General features: G+C 36.5%; 1 protein-coding gene across 5 annotated transcripts in view; it reads right to left on the reverse strand.

Annotated features, from left to right (window-relative positions):
• Positions 1-17,452, reverse strand: part of SRBD1 (S1 RNA binding domain 1) — a 135,349-nt gene that overhangs the window by 65,331 nt on the left and 52,566 nt on the right. For all 5 annotated transcript variants that reach the window (XM_069800303.1, XM_069800305.1, XM_069800304.1 and 2 more), the window contains one exon: positions 2,679-2,770. In XM_069800303.1, coding sequence (XP_069656404.1) covers positions 2,679-2,770 — 92 coding nt within the window. The remainder of the gene's footprint in view (positions 1-2,678; positions 2,771-17,452) is intronic.

A 17,452-nucleotide genomic window follows, 5' to 3' on the forward strand; every position in this document is an offset into this window, starting at 1 on the left:
ATTAGTTTATAATGAGATCCTTCTCAATCACTGATCACAAACCCGTGTTATCCATGACCTTCAAAGACAGCTCAAAGGGAAAAGAATAATAAGCAGTTGAGTTCTTGGCTTAACTAATATCTTTAATTAGCACCCCCAAGAAATGCTAAAGGTTGCTGTTTTCCCCCTCTATACAACACACAGACAAGGAGAAATTAATAAGGTAATATTCTTATCAGAATGATGTCTTCTATTTCTCCACATGAAGTGAAAACTTATAACAAACAGTTGCTAAACAGCACTGCAAATATGACAGAGATCATATCACAAGATGTGAAAGTTCTCATATAATATGCATTATTTAATATTTTACATTTATGTACCTGATGGACAACTACAGGCCTACCTATGTAATTCAAAACACCCCGAACCCTTCTATAAAGTTTGCGTTGAGAAAAATGTTAAAGTGGCAAACTGCATTAAGATCACAGCTATCTCACATCAGATGTACCTTTTATTTTAACTATAAATGTCACACTTCATCATGCAGCTGTCAGCTCCCTTTAATGTACTAAATGCTATCATGTAAGCACAGAACCTGACATGATGTAACACAACAATTAAAATAAAAAGCAAGTCAGGTTTGACACCATGTCACTTTTCTGTTTGCTGCAAATTAAAGGAAAATCAAAAGTACAAAAGTAAAAGCTAGTCAAGAAAAAAGTTTGCAAAAAGCCCCAAACATCAGTTAATGCTTCCCTCTAATGTTATGTCACATTTTTACATTCAGCTTTAAAAAAATGTGCACAGCTTTAGCACAGCTAATTACAAATTGACACCAAAAGACATCAAGAATAAAGTCTAAAACTTCTAGAAAGACTCTATTGTAATAAATATACCTCTAGCTGTCAGTTCCATAACAGCCAACATCCATGGAACTAAGCAATTATTTTTCACTTTCTATCCTACCCTTTTTCAATTTCTATCCACTCTGTGGTACTGCTGCAGCATGTTAAAATTAGTGATGCTTTTCAAACCAGATGCAACAGCACTTAAGTTATGCCTGAAGCAATTCCTAGTAATAATGGAGAAATTATGAACTCTAGATAATTAATCCTGAAATTGGTCATGTATTACAAATTTTATTTCATTTACTGTATTTGATGCACAACACTAAATAAAAGTGTCTGAAATGTTTAAAATTTAACTTTGGAAAAAAGGAAAATCTTGTACATCTGGAAAAGTATATTGTTAATAATCAGATTTCCTCCTTTTCAGTGTTTTTCTGTGCATTTACATCAACTCTAAACCCACATTTAATATATCAGCAACATAAAAAGCTTTGGCCCAAGGGAAAGTTAGTGGCATCTGTCACAAATACAGAAATATCACATGCCTAATATTCACTCTGACCATACCATGACACATTCAAAACCTCTGTGGCCCAGGAAAGAAATAATCACAATGGAGACCATTCCCAGGCAGGGAAGAAAGAGTCAAGCAAAAAGAAGCTAGAGGCCTGTCCTGCAAAGGGAAGGGCTGATATAGACATTTAAAGAATATTCCTGTAAAAACATTCACTTGAAATATCAAGTTAACACAAATCCCTTTTTCCCCTTTGTGGAAATAAAAGGAAAGGGGAACACGGGGAATTCTAAAAACTTTTACTCCTCAATACCATGTAACTTCAGAACTGTTTTCTGCTGATCTACTTCTACACCTTCCTAAGGATTTCCAGGCCAGTAACCTGCTACAGTAAGATTAAAATCAAGAACAGCATAATTTTGACTGGAAAAGAGTTATACATGAGTGTTACTGCATTTTCAAATATGCTATATTTGATTGAGTATGACAGCAAATTGCAGGAAAACCAAGAAAATAAAAAACTGAGGTAGATAAAAACAAATACAAAAAGACACACAAATATAAACACACAAATGAAGTAACCCAAAGATAATGTCAGACCTGCCCTTACAGTTGTCTCCCAATAAAGCAACTCCATGAGTAGAATTTGAACACCAGTGAAGCTGCTAAGAATATGATCTTTAAAGGCTACTCTTTAAGCAAACACTGAAAATTATACCAGTGGCAACACTTGTACGTTTCTAAGAACTTGGGCTGTATTATACTTCAGTGACATTTAAGCTGAAGTAGATAATTTTTGAAAACTAAAACTAAATAGTATTTCTTAAGGGCTATATTCAGCTACATGAAGACTTCAAAGTGATCACAATGAATGGACATCTTTAAATTTTCAAAATATCTGTTCTATTCTTACATTTTCTTCTAGCCCTTGAAGTGTTTCATTATTATTAGACACATTTGTGTACATAAAAGGAACAAGAGAAGAGAGGGAAGGTCTAGCTCTTGTGGGCACAGACACGTCCAACTGTGAAAGTTTATTCATTTAATTCACTGGTTATATTAATCCCCATAAATTCTCCTGTACCAGCCTATTAAAGGAATATATTCACATGGACGTCTACATTATAAGCCTTAATAGAAGATGATGTCATTGATTTGCATACCTAGGACTTCCAAGTGTGAAATGATAAAAGAATTAAAGTTTAGAAACAAAACATCCAAAACTTTCACTTTTTATACTTTTGACTATTATTATACTTAATATTATAAACAATACAGTCTGAGAACTGAGATTTGAGCTCCATGTTGAAATGGTGATGAAATACACTTCATACCTGCACTTCTTAGGTTAGGGTCTAGGTCTGGCATTTCCTTGGATGCTTCTGGACTGACGCTGTAGATAGATGCTCCTGCTTCACTGACAATGCTGAAAAATAAAATGGCAAATAATCAAAACACCACACAACTGAACAACACAAATGAAAGACGTAGCAAGTGACTTAATTGAATATTTGGATATTTTATTTTTAAAGCCTGATGTTTTAAAAATATTTGGAATCTACTGAATACTTACAAAAGTAAGACAGTACAGACAAAGGAAAAGATCTCCATTTAAGCCAAAACACCCCTCCCTGAGCTGCAACATCCATTCTTTTTCAATTCTGGCCCTATTATAAACACACCCTGTGCACGATATCAGCCTCTGCAGTATCTTAAAATAAACATGAGAAACAAGTGTTACCAGAAGTAAATAGGCAAAGCAGCTTCCATAAACAAAACAAAAACCTACCTTACAATTTCATCAAAAACACATACATTCTAAAGTATAATATCAGTTAAACTATTACATGAATCCAACTCATGAGTGTGCACATTCATTGTCTAAAGCTAGCTGCCTAAAATACTCAGAAAAAACCCAACTTGATACAGACTGAGCCACAGAGCTGCAGCTCGCTTCTCAGCAGCATTTAATACTGTCTTCTCCCTGCTTTCACTGCCATCCCCAAAGTAAAACACTGACTGCATGTCTTCAATAACTTAAACTACAGTTCATGTATCTACCACACACCTCAAACTCATTCAGTAATGATGATAAACTCACCATTTCAAATCACAACACAATTAAAAAAACCTTGAGTGCTGTAGTTCCACTCAAGAGAAAACAGCAGTCAAGTATTCACAGTGTAAATTTATTTTTAGATGTGAAATTTTGACACCATTGAATCAACAGTGTATTTCTTCAGATAACTTCAACAGAACTTGAATTTCAGCTTGATAATTAAGGCATCATACAGCTCCTGCACTGGAGAGGAACACTATCAGTTTCAGCACTATTTTTACTTTTACTATTCCACTCTTAGAATAAACTTATCTTTGCCATAACAAGGGAAACCACAATCCTCAAGAACCAGACCTTTCAATGAAAATCATAACTTTGCTTTACATCGTTTTAAAATTAGACTATAAATTTTTCTTTTTAAGAACATTTAGTAGGTCAAATTTTTAAATAAAGAAACTGATACCTAGAAGACCCTCCTTTTAGAAAAAGCTGGAGAATAGCTCACAGATAAAACACATTCCCATTCAGTGTTCCATGCATGTGAGCAGTAAAATGCAGATATAGAAGGTAAGACTTTCTTACTGTTCTAACCCCCATCAAAACTGGAATTTGGTAGACTGCTGTACACACAAGTCAGATTTTATGGTTACTCAAAACTCAAAAGAACATTTCAATATTACAGACTGGATCTTTCAATAAATACAGAAAATAAAATCCTGTTCTCTTTTGTATTAGCATAACTCCAGACCCACTCAAACAACTGATTTAACAGAGCAAAAAATTGCTCAGACCAGCTGAATGGGGCAAGTGAAAATGAAACTATTTACATGATCTTTTAAAAAGCTTCAGTATTACAGGCATTCCTTCACTATAAATGACATTCAGAAAACAGTTCCATAACAGAGTTCAGAAATATGGTCATATCACAAAAACCTAACTGCTGAGAAATGATGTTGACAGAAGCCTCATCAAACTGATTTTTCTGATGAATGGGTAGTTTAAAGAACAATGCAGCAGAAAGTATTTCTTAACATGTTCACACCTTATAAAGGTAGCATCTTGGCAAGTGCTCCCTTTTTGGATATTGCTTCCAAAAAACCACACACATTAGCACATATTTCCAATAGCTTTTCACTAATCGCTCTTCCATCTTGATATTTGAACAGCTCCAAGAAGTTACCTCTCATGCAATTTCCAAATTTAACACATTGATATTACACTTAGATTAAATAAATAAATAAATAAATCAGTGTTTTGCACACATTTTTACAGTGCTGTACTATAAACTGTATTACTGCACAGAGCTATTGCTTGATCTCTCCCAGTATTTTATGCAGTGAAAAAACAAAGTGACCTGGATGGGAATTTTAACACACTTGACATTTTATTGAGTCTCCTTAATGCTACACTGACAATTTTCAGAAGAGGATTGCAATAATACTATCATTCTCTGGTCGTAAGTGAATTGTGCCAAATTTTAAGGTAGGTAGTACAAAAACTCCTTGCTAAAACGAGTAAATAAAATTAAACTCAGGATGGGAGAAAGAAAGATTTGAAAAAAAGCACATTTCCTTTCTTCAAGTGCAAGAACATTTATACACTGGAGGGGAGGAGGAGGAGGAGGAGGAGGAGGAGGGAGGGAAGCCAAGTAAAAGTATTATCTCAAGCAGGAAAACAAGATATAAAAAGCACTTTCAGAAGCAGCATACACTAGATATTTGACATCCACTCTGAGATGGTTTTGTATATGCATGCAGTTATTGTATGAAGTATTTGGTGTAGCAGACTTGGAAAAGGGGGGGACGGGAAGAATTTCCGCTCACACAGAATCCCATACTGCTGTGCCTAAGACAGTAAAACCCAGACATTAAATAAATTTGTTACCCAGAGTAATCGCATAGGGCCACAAACTTCAAAGAAACTATCCTCTGGTTCCTTCAACCATAGTCAACCAAACTTTTACAAACCTATTAGTGGCTGTCATGTGGTTTTATTTAGTTTGTTTTTAGCTACAGTGAGGTGGTTACTAATGTGACACTGGCACATACAATGCTAAAACATTTAGCTCGGTCACAATACTAAAGATTACAAGCAAAATAGGTTTGGGGACTTTTTGATTGCAGTTGTTCTGGATTTTGCTTTTTGACTAGACAGGAGACAGCCACTTTGGTTCACAGACATTTTGTTTATTTGTTTGTTTTCCAAATTCTAATAATTCTCTTTAAAAGGGGGATGCTATATAGGATAATTTAAGCTAATTTAATGTTGTAAAATGCTCTACATCCTACTTTCAAAGAATATACGTATTTTATGTAGGGCATATTAAGACAAAACCAAACCTGCTCAAATCAGTAGGCAATAGACATTTACTCCAAACTACTGCAGTCTACACTGTTCTCTAATCTCTCCCTCCCCCCTTTTTTTAAAGGATACAATTTTCAAGAGAGTCAAAAGAAAGCCCTCATAAGGGTTGGTAAAAACTGTATCTAATAATCTGTAGATCTTCAGAACTAGAATTTGTTTCTACTTTGACTTTTTAAGCCACATAATGCATTAAAACAGAAAACTAGACTCCCTCACCCCTTCATAAAATGAGAACCTTATTTCTGTACATTCCTTAAGAGGAAAGATTCTTGCACTGATGAAAATCTTAACAGTTAAAACAACATTATTAAAAAGTTATTTTCCTATTTAAAGTCAAAATGTAGTAGGTAAATAAAAGTGGTCATAAAATGATATGCTTATAGGACATGAATGGACAAGTTTCATAAACTGCTCTCTGAATTAACAAAAAAGCAGGTAAAGAATCTGGGACTATGCCTCCATCCTGTCTGCTTCCCACATTAGCCATCCTACAGATAAGTTTTTTTCCTCAGCATCTATATCCAACTTTTAAAACTTTTAAGTGCCCAAACCACAAAGCCACTACACGATATTTCAGTTTACTCTTTTTTAATTGTACAAACAGGCTTGTTGCACAGAAAGTAAGTTTTCGTGTACTGCACCCATCTCATTCACATTTGTTAAGACACATTTTAAGTACTGTTAAACCAACATTAAATATATTCCACTAGCACCACCTGGTGGGCCCTCAGCTTTATGCCACAGACCATGCCTGCTGTATTCTAAATACTTTAAGGAGCCTTTTAACTTTTACTAGAGCAAGTTTTCTTACTCAGCTTAAATAAGTATTATATACTTGGTATGAAAAGATCATTTGAAGACCTGTCCAAAACATTCAGGTTTTCAATCTCTTAATTTTTACAGGAAAAAAGCCTTTCTTGTAAAAGGTAAAAATAAAAATTTAAGAATACTTACAGGGTTTTTTTACATTCAAAGCTATTACATACCTACATAAACGCATAATGGTAAAGATTATATGTAACAAACCAGAGTTGCCAACAGTTGTTTAACTATATTACAATTTCATGTACATGCATGTAATGGCACATTTTTTAAAACTTACAAGGTTCTTGGGTAGTAAGTTTTCACTGAAAATCTTTTCAAAACTATGTGCAAAAATCTAATGTACTTATAACAAAAAGATATACCAGGCTAGAGGCTTCTAGGGTTAAAGATGGATGCAGCTTCCTGACATTTTCATGAACCTTACCAACATTTCAGACTATTTTATTACATTGAGTTAATTTTCCCACAATCAAATGCAACACTGGATTAATAACCTACAGAGAAAGAAAAAGTAACTTTGTCCAACTTTACATAACTTACTGTTCCTAAAACCTCCAAAACACTGATTTACAACTTGAAACCTTTAAAAATAACATTTCTAAGAAATAATACCAGTACAAAGAAGAGACCAGTGTTAATACTTGGAAGAAAATCATGGTCACTCTAAAAGCAAAGGGTATGTCAACCTCAAAATGGGCCCAGATTTCCATATTCGGTCATAAAATGATGATCTGCCAAAATATAACTCCCTTCCCAATCAAAATTTAGTAATTGTGGTTAACTCCTCTAACCCAACTTTTTACATATTAACTGATGAATATATTCTTCATAAGCTTGCGGCAACAAAAGCTAGAGGCTCCCACAAAGGGCAGAAATACAGAAGGGTCAAAGGATTATTCAGTGTTACTTACTAAAATAATTGGCTTAAGAATTACCCAAGACAGAAAAATAAAACAAAAAAAAATATTTGCTAGAGAAGAATGTTACGTTTAGAAGCTGAATTGGAATGTTACAAACTTTAATTATGTTGATAGACTTAAGAGGAGCAGTGAAGACTTAAGTACAGGCTTAAAAGAAGTTGGGCTATTTCATGAATGAGAAATCCACTGGGACTTACTGAAAACACAGAAGTCACAACTAGCTCCAGAAGAGACTAAAACCAAAAACGGTCAACAGCTACAAAAGTACTAGAGAAATAGGATGCCTGCATCTGTTCTTATACGTCTCCCTACATACCCATTTTTGGCGACTAATGAAAACCACCTAGGGGAATTCAAAGCAGCTCTTCATATGAAACAGCAACAATCCCTTCATTTGCATTTTGACTCATGTCTCGCTCTTTCCTCTCCTGTCAAGCAGGACACCACCCATGGCAGAAGCAAACTGACAGCCCCTCCAACTCTTCATCATTACGAATTGCAAGCTACAGGTTTCTTGCCATCATGGGCAGAGAGTTACCTGTAGTTCCCAGGATCTCATATTTGGGTACGTGAGATCCAGCCCCTACACACTGTGCACAGCACAGTTCCTTCTGCCAGGGAGGTGATGAATACAGCCGACTGGAGACTGCAGTCCAGCACAGGCTGAGCGAGACACTGTGATTTATTCAGCCACACGCACTTTGCCACAGGAACAATAGGATACCAGGCTTGACAGGCCCTGGCTCTGACACAGCTAAGCCATTACTTTTTATTCTTACGAGGAACATATGTCATGGAAGCGCAAGATAAAAAGGTTCTGGTATATACTCAATAAAGTATTCAATGAATAAAAAGCCCCAAAAGATTTTTAAAAGCCTCTTCATTCTGACAGATGAGATTAAACTCAAAATCTGGCCTTTCCCCCACTCCAGTAAGCTAGTGGTATGGTAAAGGAAGATGTTAGGGTCAAGAAAAAAAGATTATACTAAAAAGCAATCATCATTCAACAGAAACCAGCCAAAATCCATACAATTCATTTGTGCCTTTAAATAAGATTTCGCTTTAAATTTTAACAATATATAGAACTGAGGAGATATTCCAGTATTAAATATGTCTTACAATGACAAAATATACTGTTAGATTGGAAAGGAATTCTCATCATATTTACACTGCTTCATTCAAAACTTTTAGTCACTACATACCACACAAGTTTTGCTTATATGGAAGTCCACCTTTCAAAATCAGTCACATTAGACAAGAGGTGTTAGTCTTCTTTTGCAAAAATACTATAGAAAAGTTCATAGTGACTCATAGTGAAGCCATTCAATTAGATGGGGGGAGGACGGGGATGGGTGGATGGATGACAAGTTTTAAAGAACAGTTTCTGCTCAGGAGCTCCCAAGCACACAAGAAGTTAAGCCCACAAAGTGTCTTCAGACAGCACATCAAATGATAAGCAGTGATACAGACCCTGCATTGTTGCTCAGTCGTGTTCTGAAAGTTTCCATAGAAAATATTAGGTGAAATTCTACTTACAACTAGTGTTTTGAATTCACAACAAAAAAAGTCTGTAAATGTTTCTACCCACATATGAATGAGTTTGCTTGGTATTTCACAAAGTTTACCAGAAATTACACCATGCAAAGAAAGCAATTTTGTCCTGACCAACTCAATCAACTTTTTAAAGTAAAAATTCTTAAGCTATTTCACACCAGGAACTCTGTCACACAGCAAATTACAACACAGAACAGTATGTCTTTCAGTCACAAACCCTACTTTTGCAACAGCTTGCTGACCATACAGCAGGGACAATAAACAAACACCTTATAAAGCAGCTTCTGAAATGACAGAATTTCAAGGCAACTGTCATGGTTTAACCCCAGCTGAAACTAGGACAGCAACCATCCTTGCATTAGGGATTATTTCTCTCCTGTTCAGACACAAATTATATTTAGTGCCAGTTAAGCTGATGGCTTTCCTGGTAGACAGCATAGGTCTTTAGAACTTACTGAAGAGAAAAAAATTAGGCCTGTTTTCTATCAGTGTTTAGCAAGATAATCCAATCACAGTTTGTATCATTGTTTCAAATCATTAAAAGTGACTTATCTTAAAATAACATTAAGTCATAGAACAATATTTGATTTTCCATTTTTCCAGTATGGTTATGCAGAACTAAACTTCACTACAGAATTGAAGTACGCACTTTCAGATTAAGAACAATATGCAAAAGCAAAATTTAATGGTTTGAAATACCAAATTATAGTCATTCAACATCAGATAAAATGCAACATATCCTCAATGTCTGTTTTATAAGAAATTAAAAGGAATACAAGAAATCAAAGCCAGTTTAACTAAAAAGACCTGCATCCAAATCTCAGAAGAATTAGTAAGTATATTTAAAAATGCAATTATTGAAATAGTTGTCTTCAAGTATTACCCACTTCCCTGCAAGCTGGGAAATATTAGGGCTAACAAAGACCAACATTTTTGAATTTCACTGCTTTGGAGTGTAAAAGAGGGCTGCGTGTTGATTTTACATTCTAAGAGCATTTTGCCTGTAATCAAACATAATAAAAGGATATTTCAAACATAAGGACAATTGTGTTCTGTGCCATGCAACCTGATTGCCTATTTGTTAGCACAAGATAGGTTTCAAGAATACAGGGGAAGCAATTGTGGCACAGGGTTTAAAAGCTTCTCCTTTAAAAAAACTTACTACTTTGGAAAATGCAGCCCAGTTCTAACTTCCAGGTTTGGATGAATCCAGAAAACATATCCTACATAAAACATTTTGCTGATTACAGAATTAGAGGAGTTCAACATTTTCTGATTTCAATTTCTCAACTACCATCATTCCCCTTCCCAAACAAAACTGGTGTGAAATTTCCTGCCATTAAAACAGTAAGGCAATTGCTACTTGCAGCAGAATGAAATAGGTTTGAGAATTATTGCAAGATATAACAATGAGTTACCATCTGTTTAATTAGCTTTAATTTCTTCTGTATTAGATATAACTCTATGAACCCCTAAATCAAAAACTACTTACCATACTAAACTAATAAAACTAACTGTATAGCTACAGCCTGGAATCCTTTATTCATCTGTGTATGAACCATGCCCTCAGCACATCCCTGCAAAGGGAAAAACGATCAGATATCTGTCTTCATCTTGTCTGAAAATGATGACATTTTTCAGTAAGAAAAGGGTCCAAATGGCAGGTGTCAAAGAGCTTTAGCTTCACACATGGTGCTAGAAGGCAGAAAAAACAACAGTAGCGTGTGGCCATGTCAGAGCTGCACAGAAGCTGCCGTACAAGTGCATATCTGAAAAGAGCAAACCTCATAGCCTGTTAAATCAATCTAGTGCCAGATGCTGTTATCAGAACAAAACTGGTGCTGCAGATTCATCCCCAGAAGAAATACATGTCCCATGTCTGCAGTGAAAAGTGAAAGACCTAGGGTGGCATGTCTCAAGACTGAAGGTGACAGTCACCTGTGACTGCCCCCACCACTTTCATTGACAGTTTCAAACAACAGGTCCTGTCATTGCTCATAAAGCAGCTGGAGTTGAAGCTCCTTTCTGCTCTTGCAGAGCGCTTTGAAATCTGAACTCCAGGTACAAAATCTACTTCCAAGTTAACTGCTTTTTAGTTGGATGGTTAAGTAATTTATTTTTACTTTAAACACTGTAGTACAGTAGGAACTTGAGAGAAAATTTAGCTACTGCTCTTCTCCCCGTTGCAGCAATGCAATGAAGAGAAATCACAGCAGTATGTATAACATTATAGAATACAATATTACCTTAATGTAAGAGGGCAAGTTAAAAAAGAAAAAAAAAAAGCACATTTTATGTGATTACAATATGACAGCATTAAAGTAATTCTAAGCAGAATTAATGATAATTAGATGTATGCAAATATGTTAAAAAGTTACCTATCTATAACCAACTGCAAAAAAGACAGTAAAAAAGGCTTCAGGATTGACACAGGAAGTGAAAATCCTAGAGTCCACTTCTAAAAATATAATAGGCATGAAAATGGGTATGCTCCTTATGAATACACTTTATAATTTCAAGACCAATCCTGCCAGAACTCACTCCGTTTTACACAACTAAATTATCCCAGTGACCTCAGGGGAACAAACTGTATATACAACACTAAAAAATACAGCCAAACACTGACAAGTGCTTACCTAACTTCTTTTTACCCACTGGGAGGGGGGCACAGGGAGACAAAGACACACAACTGATTTTGGCAGTCACACTTCAAAAAGAAACACTAGGTGATGTAAAACACTCACATTTCATATATTTATAGAGACTCTTGAAATGAAATTGCCTGGATGCATACATTAAAACCATGGCACAGTCCAAAAAGATGATGCTGCTCCCCCAAAAGCCTAGCAAAACCGTTCCACACTGAAGAGCTCAACGAGCAGCCTTATTTAGCCCCTGCCCCTCCCAGTTCTCAAGAGCTCAGTGAAGCCAACAAGCCGAACTCAACACCATGAAACGCAGCAGACCAAAGGAAGCTGCCAGTTCCAGACCAGAAGGCCTGCACCAACGCTGTCCTGCCAGCAGCTCCTTCTCAGTTCAGCGAAGCGGAAACGCCTGCAGTGGTAGCACATGGGGAAAGCTGGTGTTTCATCCAGCCCACCTCCAGCCACACAGGGTCTTGCAAGAGGCAAGACCCATCCTGGCTGCTTTTAGAAACAGCAGAGGCAAAGGGTAAAACCCTGGAACACGGCAATTTGTGCTCATGTATATTTATTCAAGTTGGAGAGCTATAAAGTACCAAGAACTAAGGTTTTGGGTTTGTTCCCAAAGACTTTTTTTAAAAAAAAAAAAGATTCCTGCCTATAAAGAAATACCTAGGCTTTGCTAGTACCATCTACATTTGGTGCTGTCACCAACAGTTTATAATTGGGGAAACTGATGTCTGCCTAAAGTCTCATTTTCAAACCAAAACACTTCCCTATTGCACACAATGTCCTACCCACACGACCTTTCTTCTGTGGGACACAGGACATTTAAGACACAGATGATCCATTAAGGAGAGTCCATCAGGTTCTCCAGTGAATACAGACCTTTCAGCCAGTTTATTTGTCAGTGAACTTCATGGAGCATTCAGATTTAGTCACATAAAAATTGTATCAAGGAGTGTCACATGCAAACAGTCAGTCTGAAATTATCTAGAAAGGCTACAAGAACATGCTATTCAGTTGCTATAATTGCTCTCAGGAATCATTTTTATCTGATAGAACAGGCACCACAGATGCAGCAACTGTTGTGGCTAAAATGCAGTTAGTTAAGCCAGACCAAAGGCTGGAGCTTAGAGTCATGTTAACTCTCATGGAGACTTTGTCCCCAGAGTGGAGCGTAACTGGACAAGACCACAACATATGGAGCAAAATGCCTCTTGGAGAACAGTACCTCCAGCAACTGTCATTTTCTTTAACGATCACTCTGGGCAGTTGGGAGGGAGCCTGGCCAGTGCTGCCATGAAGCCTCCACAACCCTGATTCATGCAAAATTCTGACCTGTAGCTTTGGCTTGAGTCGGGCTTTATTCTGTTACACACACTGCCCCCTTCCCCCCAGCATCACTGGTCTTAGTACTTCATCTCTCCTTAGCAAGCTACCCTCACCCCAGCACAGATCCACAAAAGAAGGCTGGAGCCCCTTCTATTAGGGCTGAGCAATACAATGCAGATAGACTTTCTGCACAGTGTGAGAAAATCACAGATCCTCCACTGCTGCTCCTCTCTGTTCCCTCCCCATACCTCTTAAAATCTAGTCTGTATCTAAAGACATCATATTAAATATTTTTAACCTACAGACACTTCTTGGCACAATTTACTGAACTCTGAAGTACCCAGGTTTTCCACACAGAGAAACTCAAAATAAATTAAGAATTCTGCAATCAAAATGAATGCTGGCAGGAAAACTTCTTCGAGGTATTAAATACTAAGGAAAAGTGTGACCACATCTTTCTAGCCATGTTGTTTCTTCTTACTTTACTTTAATTCGGAATTCACCTAATAAAAAGCAAGCTGTATGCTTTAGTTCACAGAAGATACATTTGCCTCCTGTGTTTATTCTCCAGCTCAACATACTCGAGACAAATGTTGCATACAGTAAATGGTGCTTCATGCAGACCTGATCAAAATTATATGCTGCTATCTCTCAAAAATAATTTCTGCAGACTGAATCATGGCAGCACTCTTAATTTTTTAAGTCCTCATTTGTTTTTATGTTTTATTTCATTTTTAATACAGGAAAAGAGTTTGCTTTGACATTTTCCTATACTCTAGTTTATGACTATCAAGAAGTGTTCCATTCTGTCCATCAAGGAAATTGTTTTTCTTCATTGGAAAAAAGGCTGTAAAACTGAGGTACTGGTTTAGTGCTTCCAGCAAAATCTATTAATCCCCTATGAAGGAACTGTAGCATTACAGTAGAAAAAGGATTACAGCAACAGACAAGAAAAAAACCCAAGAAAGTTAAGAAAAAAGAGTAGGTTACTCATTCTTCAGAAAAAGCTAAGATTTTTCATGCAAAACAAAAAAAAAAAAAAAAATCAAATGAAGCTTGCTTTACCTTAACAAGCATATTTTAATAGCTCAGTTACTTTTCTCAGACACAGATTTAAAGGTAAACAGACATACTCAAATGTCTGTAAAGCAACATAAGTAGACTGAGTGCTTTGTTAATATACATTTTTCTCTTTTTAGGCCTCTAGGGTTCTTTCATGTCTTCTCTGGTGCTCCTCATTATCATAGTTTTAAATATTATTATTTCACTGATATCATAATGCAACTGCTGGGCATCTACAGTAAGAGATGCTAATCTGAATCAAATATATCTCCAAATGAAAGTGAGCTAAACATTAGGTACGTTATTGTTTATCCTTTAACCATTTAAAACAGTGGATACCGTGTCATTTTGTATTACAAACAGAAGTATGGACGAACCTCAGTGAAAAAAAACAAATAAAAATAATGAGCAAATCCTCACAAACTTGAAATGGATGCATGAATTGCATGTTTTTACAAAAAACAAACTCCTTTAGTAAGGCTGTAACCAAAAGGGGGAAAAAACTGACAAAAATAAATATCTAGAATTAGTAAAATAAAAACTCAATTAGGTAGTGTTATATTTGCTTTCCCCCTTCTCTTAAAAGGGAATAATTTGTTCCCTCAGGTTGTGACAGATCCACACTAGAGACTTTCCATGAGTAATATCACTAGACCTAGCATAAACATATGCTGAAAGACCACTTCATTTAAAACACGTTTTTCATCCAATTACAAACACTTAAAAAAATTGTTCTTCTGGACTGAAATTTCTTATGCTTCACTTCTAACCAATTACTTTTAGACCCAGAAAAAACCCCCAACTATAAAATAGTCTTTTTTTTTTTTTTTAAGTTATCCAAATATGAAAGTGTAAGATAAGATAGCTTTCTAGTTTTTTAAGAGATATCCTTACATCTAAATCATAAAAATGCAGCTAAATTATTTTATGTCCTACATTTTACACCACAATTTTCAAAGTGATTCTCTAGTCATAGGTATGTTACACAGTACTTAGCTACTCAATCACCCGCAATTCTAGCAATAAAATATCTTACAGTACTATAAAGGTTCATTAACACATTTATACGTCTAATTACTCATGAGTCCAACCACAAATATTTTGCAGAAAAAAATCTTGGAACATGCATCTTTTTAACCACATTAGCCTTCTTTTTGACCCACCATTCTATAATGGGAAAGTATCTTAGAAACATTTGAGGAATTGCAGGTCACAGTTACAGAATTTGAAAGGCACTAACGAAAGTAAAACAGTTGACTCAACATAGTTGTATTTGAAAAGGATGTTTTCTCTATCAGATGACAAAGTTTGCACCTGGAAGTTAATATTCACTTTTTTCCTGGAAGGCAAAAAAAAGTAATTATCCACCAACAGCCCAACTTCCACCCAAAACCAAAGCCTAGAATGACCTACTGATTTCCTCCTTCCCCCCCACATTCAAAGCTCTGTTTTCTCTCCACATTGCACATGTTACTTCAAAATGAGAGCAAATTATTTCAAAGCTTTCCTGCCAATTCATACCTGGGCAGCAAGAAGGAAAGGTACACTGGAACTCGATTGAAGAGTCTTCTGGAGAGCATTACACAGAAAGCACAGACGATCAGAACCTATACCTGCAAATGCTGACAGAGTCTACAGTTACCCTACCATGTCAGCAACAAGCATCTAACTCCACACCTACTTCTCTGGATGGGTCATTAGGTTCGTATGTCTGGATCCTGCAAGGTAAGGCAGCAATGAAGAGTGAGGGTCTTGGAATGATTCTTTCAGCTTTTGGAAACTGTTGAATGCCAGGTTATCAGGGCAGTTGAAAGGCACCTGTGGAGACTGGCTGGTCTAACACCCTTGCTCAAAGCAGTGTCAACCAAAGCAAGTTGCTCAGGTCTGTATCCAGTCAGGTTACAAATATTTCCATGAATGGAGACTCCAAAACCTACTACATATTAACAGGAGCACTTGGATCCCCTGTAGCTGAGAATTGATATTTTGATAATACTAAACTGAGGTGGAGAGTTTTTTTTAATGGCAGTTTAAAAATTTAGCACCATGTATCATTTCAGAAAAGTATATATGTGCCCTGGAACAGTGTCTGAGAAACAAATGGAGATTCAAAAAGTCAACACTCTGTTTTCAAACAGTGCTGTACTGAAAACTTACTAAACAATCCCAGCTTCCTCAAATGCTGTAAGTGAAAAGAAAAGCTGAAACTGTTCGGAAATGAAATGAATGGAAACGTGTGCCCTGTTGATTCCTGCAGTAACAGAGTAGGCCCACTTAATTCCAAGTGTCTGATGTTAAACTGTTAAGACTATTCTTGCAGTTGATAACTAACAGCTGTTACTTTAAAAAAACCCAGAAGTTTGGAGATCAGGGCTATGGAAGAGGAGACAACACGATACTAAAACAGTAATTCTCCAGATGAGAACACGAGTTTGTCTGATACAGACTCCACCGCAGCGCAGCAGCAAAGAGCCCAGAGGCTCTCCGGCTGATGCAGACAACTCCTACAGGGGGTTATAGAGAACATATGCCAGGGTGGGATATGCAGCACCCTTTAATACGGCAGAGCATCTTCTGTCCTCAGGCGCCTGCTCAGCTCTGCTGGCTAGCGCAGAAGGTGGCAGAGCCAAGCCTTGTCCTCAGCCTGCCCCTGGTAGACAGGCCCATACTATCGCTGCCATCAGCATCTCCACAGCCCTGAGCCAGAGCAGCACAAAGATCACATTCGCACACCAACATTGTCATATGCAACGACATGACAGAAATCTGCACTGGACCATTCTGGGACTTATACTGGTCAGGTTGTTATGAGGCTGAGAGCATTCCTTACATCCACTGCAGAGATGGGGTAACAACCTCCTCCTCCACCAAAAGAACAAGGCACACCCCTTAAATATTCCCCCCCACAGAAAGGATAGGTTTCCAAGTCTAAGGATAAATAAAAGTTCAGCTAATTCATATTGAAATTATATTAAGGAAATATCGATGTAGATTTTAATATTAAGGGTCTAATTGCTACTTTCCTTTTTTTTTCCCTACTAAAAAGGGCCATGTAAATACTTCTAAACTACACATTTGAAAATTATTTTCTGAAGTTAGCCAAAGACAGGTATGTCCAGAATTCTGTTAAAGATGTCAAAACACTTTCTTTCAAAATATAAACAAAATTTTAAAATTACTAACACCACAAACTGTCATGTCCTGGTTTTGGATTTAACCAAACCCTGAGAAACAGAACAAACATGTTTCACAAGCTCCAAGTTTTAACTGAAGTTCATAAAGGCTCACAACGTCACCATCATCACAAGCACCATGTGATCTATGAAATTTAATTATATCAACTGTGG

The sequence above is a fragment of the Haliaeetus albicilla genome, chromosome 13 (genome assembly GCF_947461875.1).
Source record: "Haliaeetus albicilla chromosome 13, bHalAlb1.1, whole genome shotgun sequence".
Taxonomy (NCBI): domain Eukaryota; kingdom Metazoa; phylum Chordata; class Aves; order Accipitriformes; family Accipitridae; genus Haliaeetus; species Haliaeetus albicilla.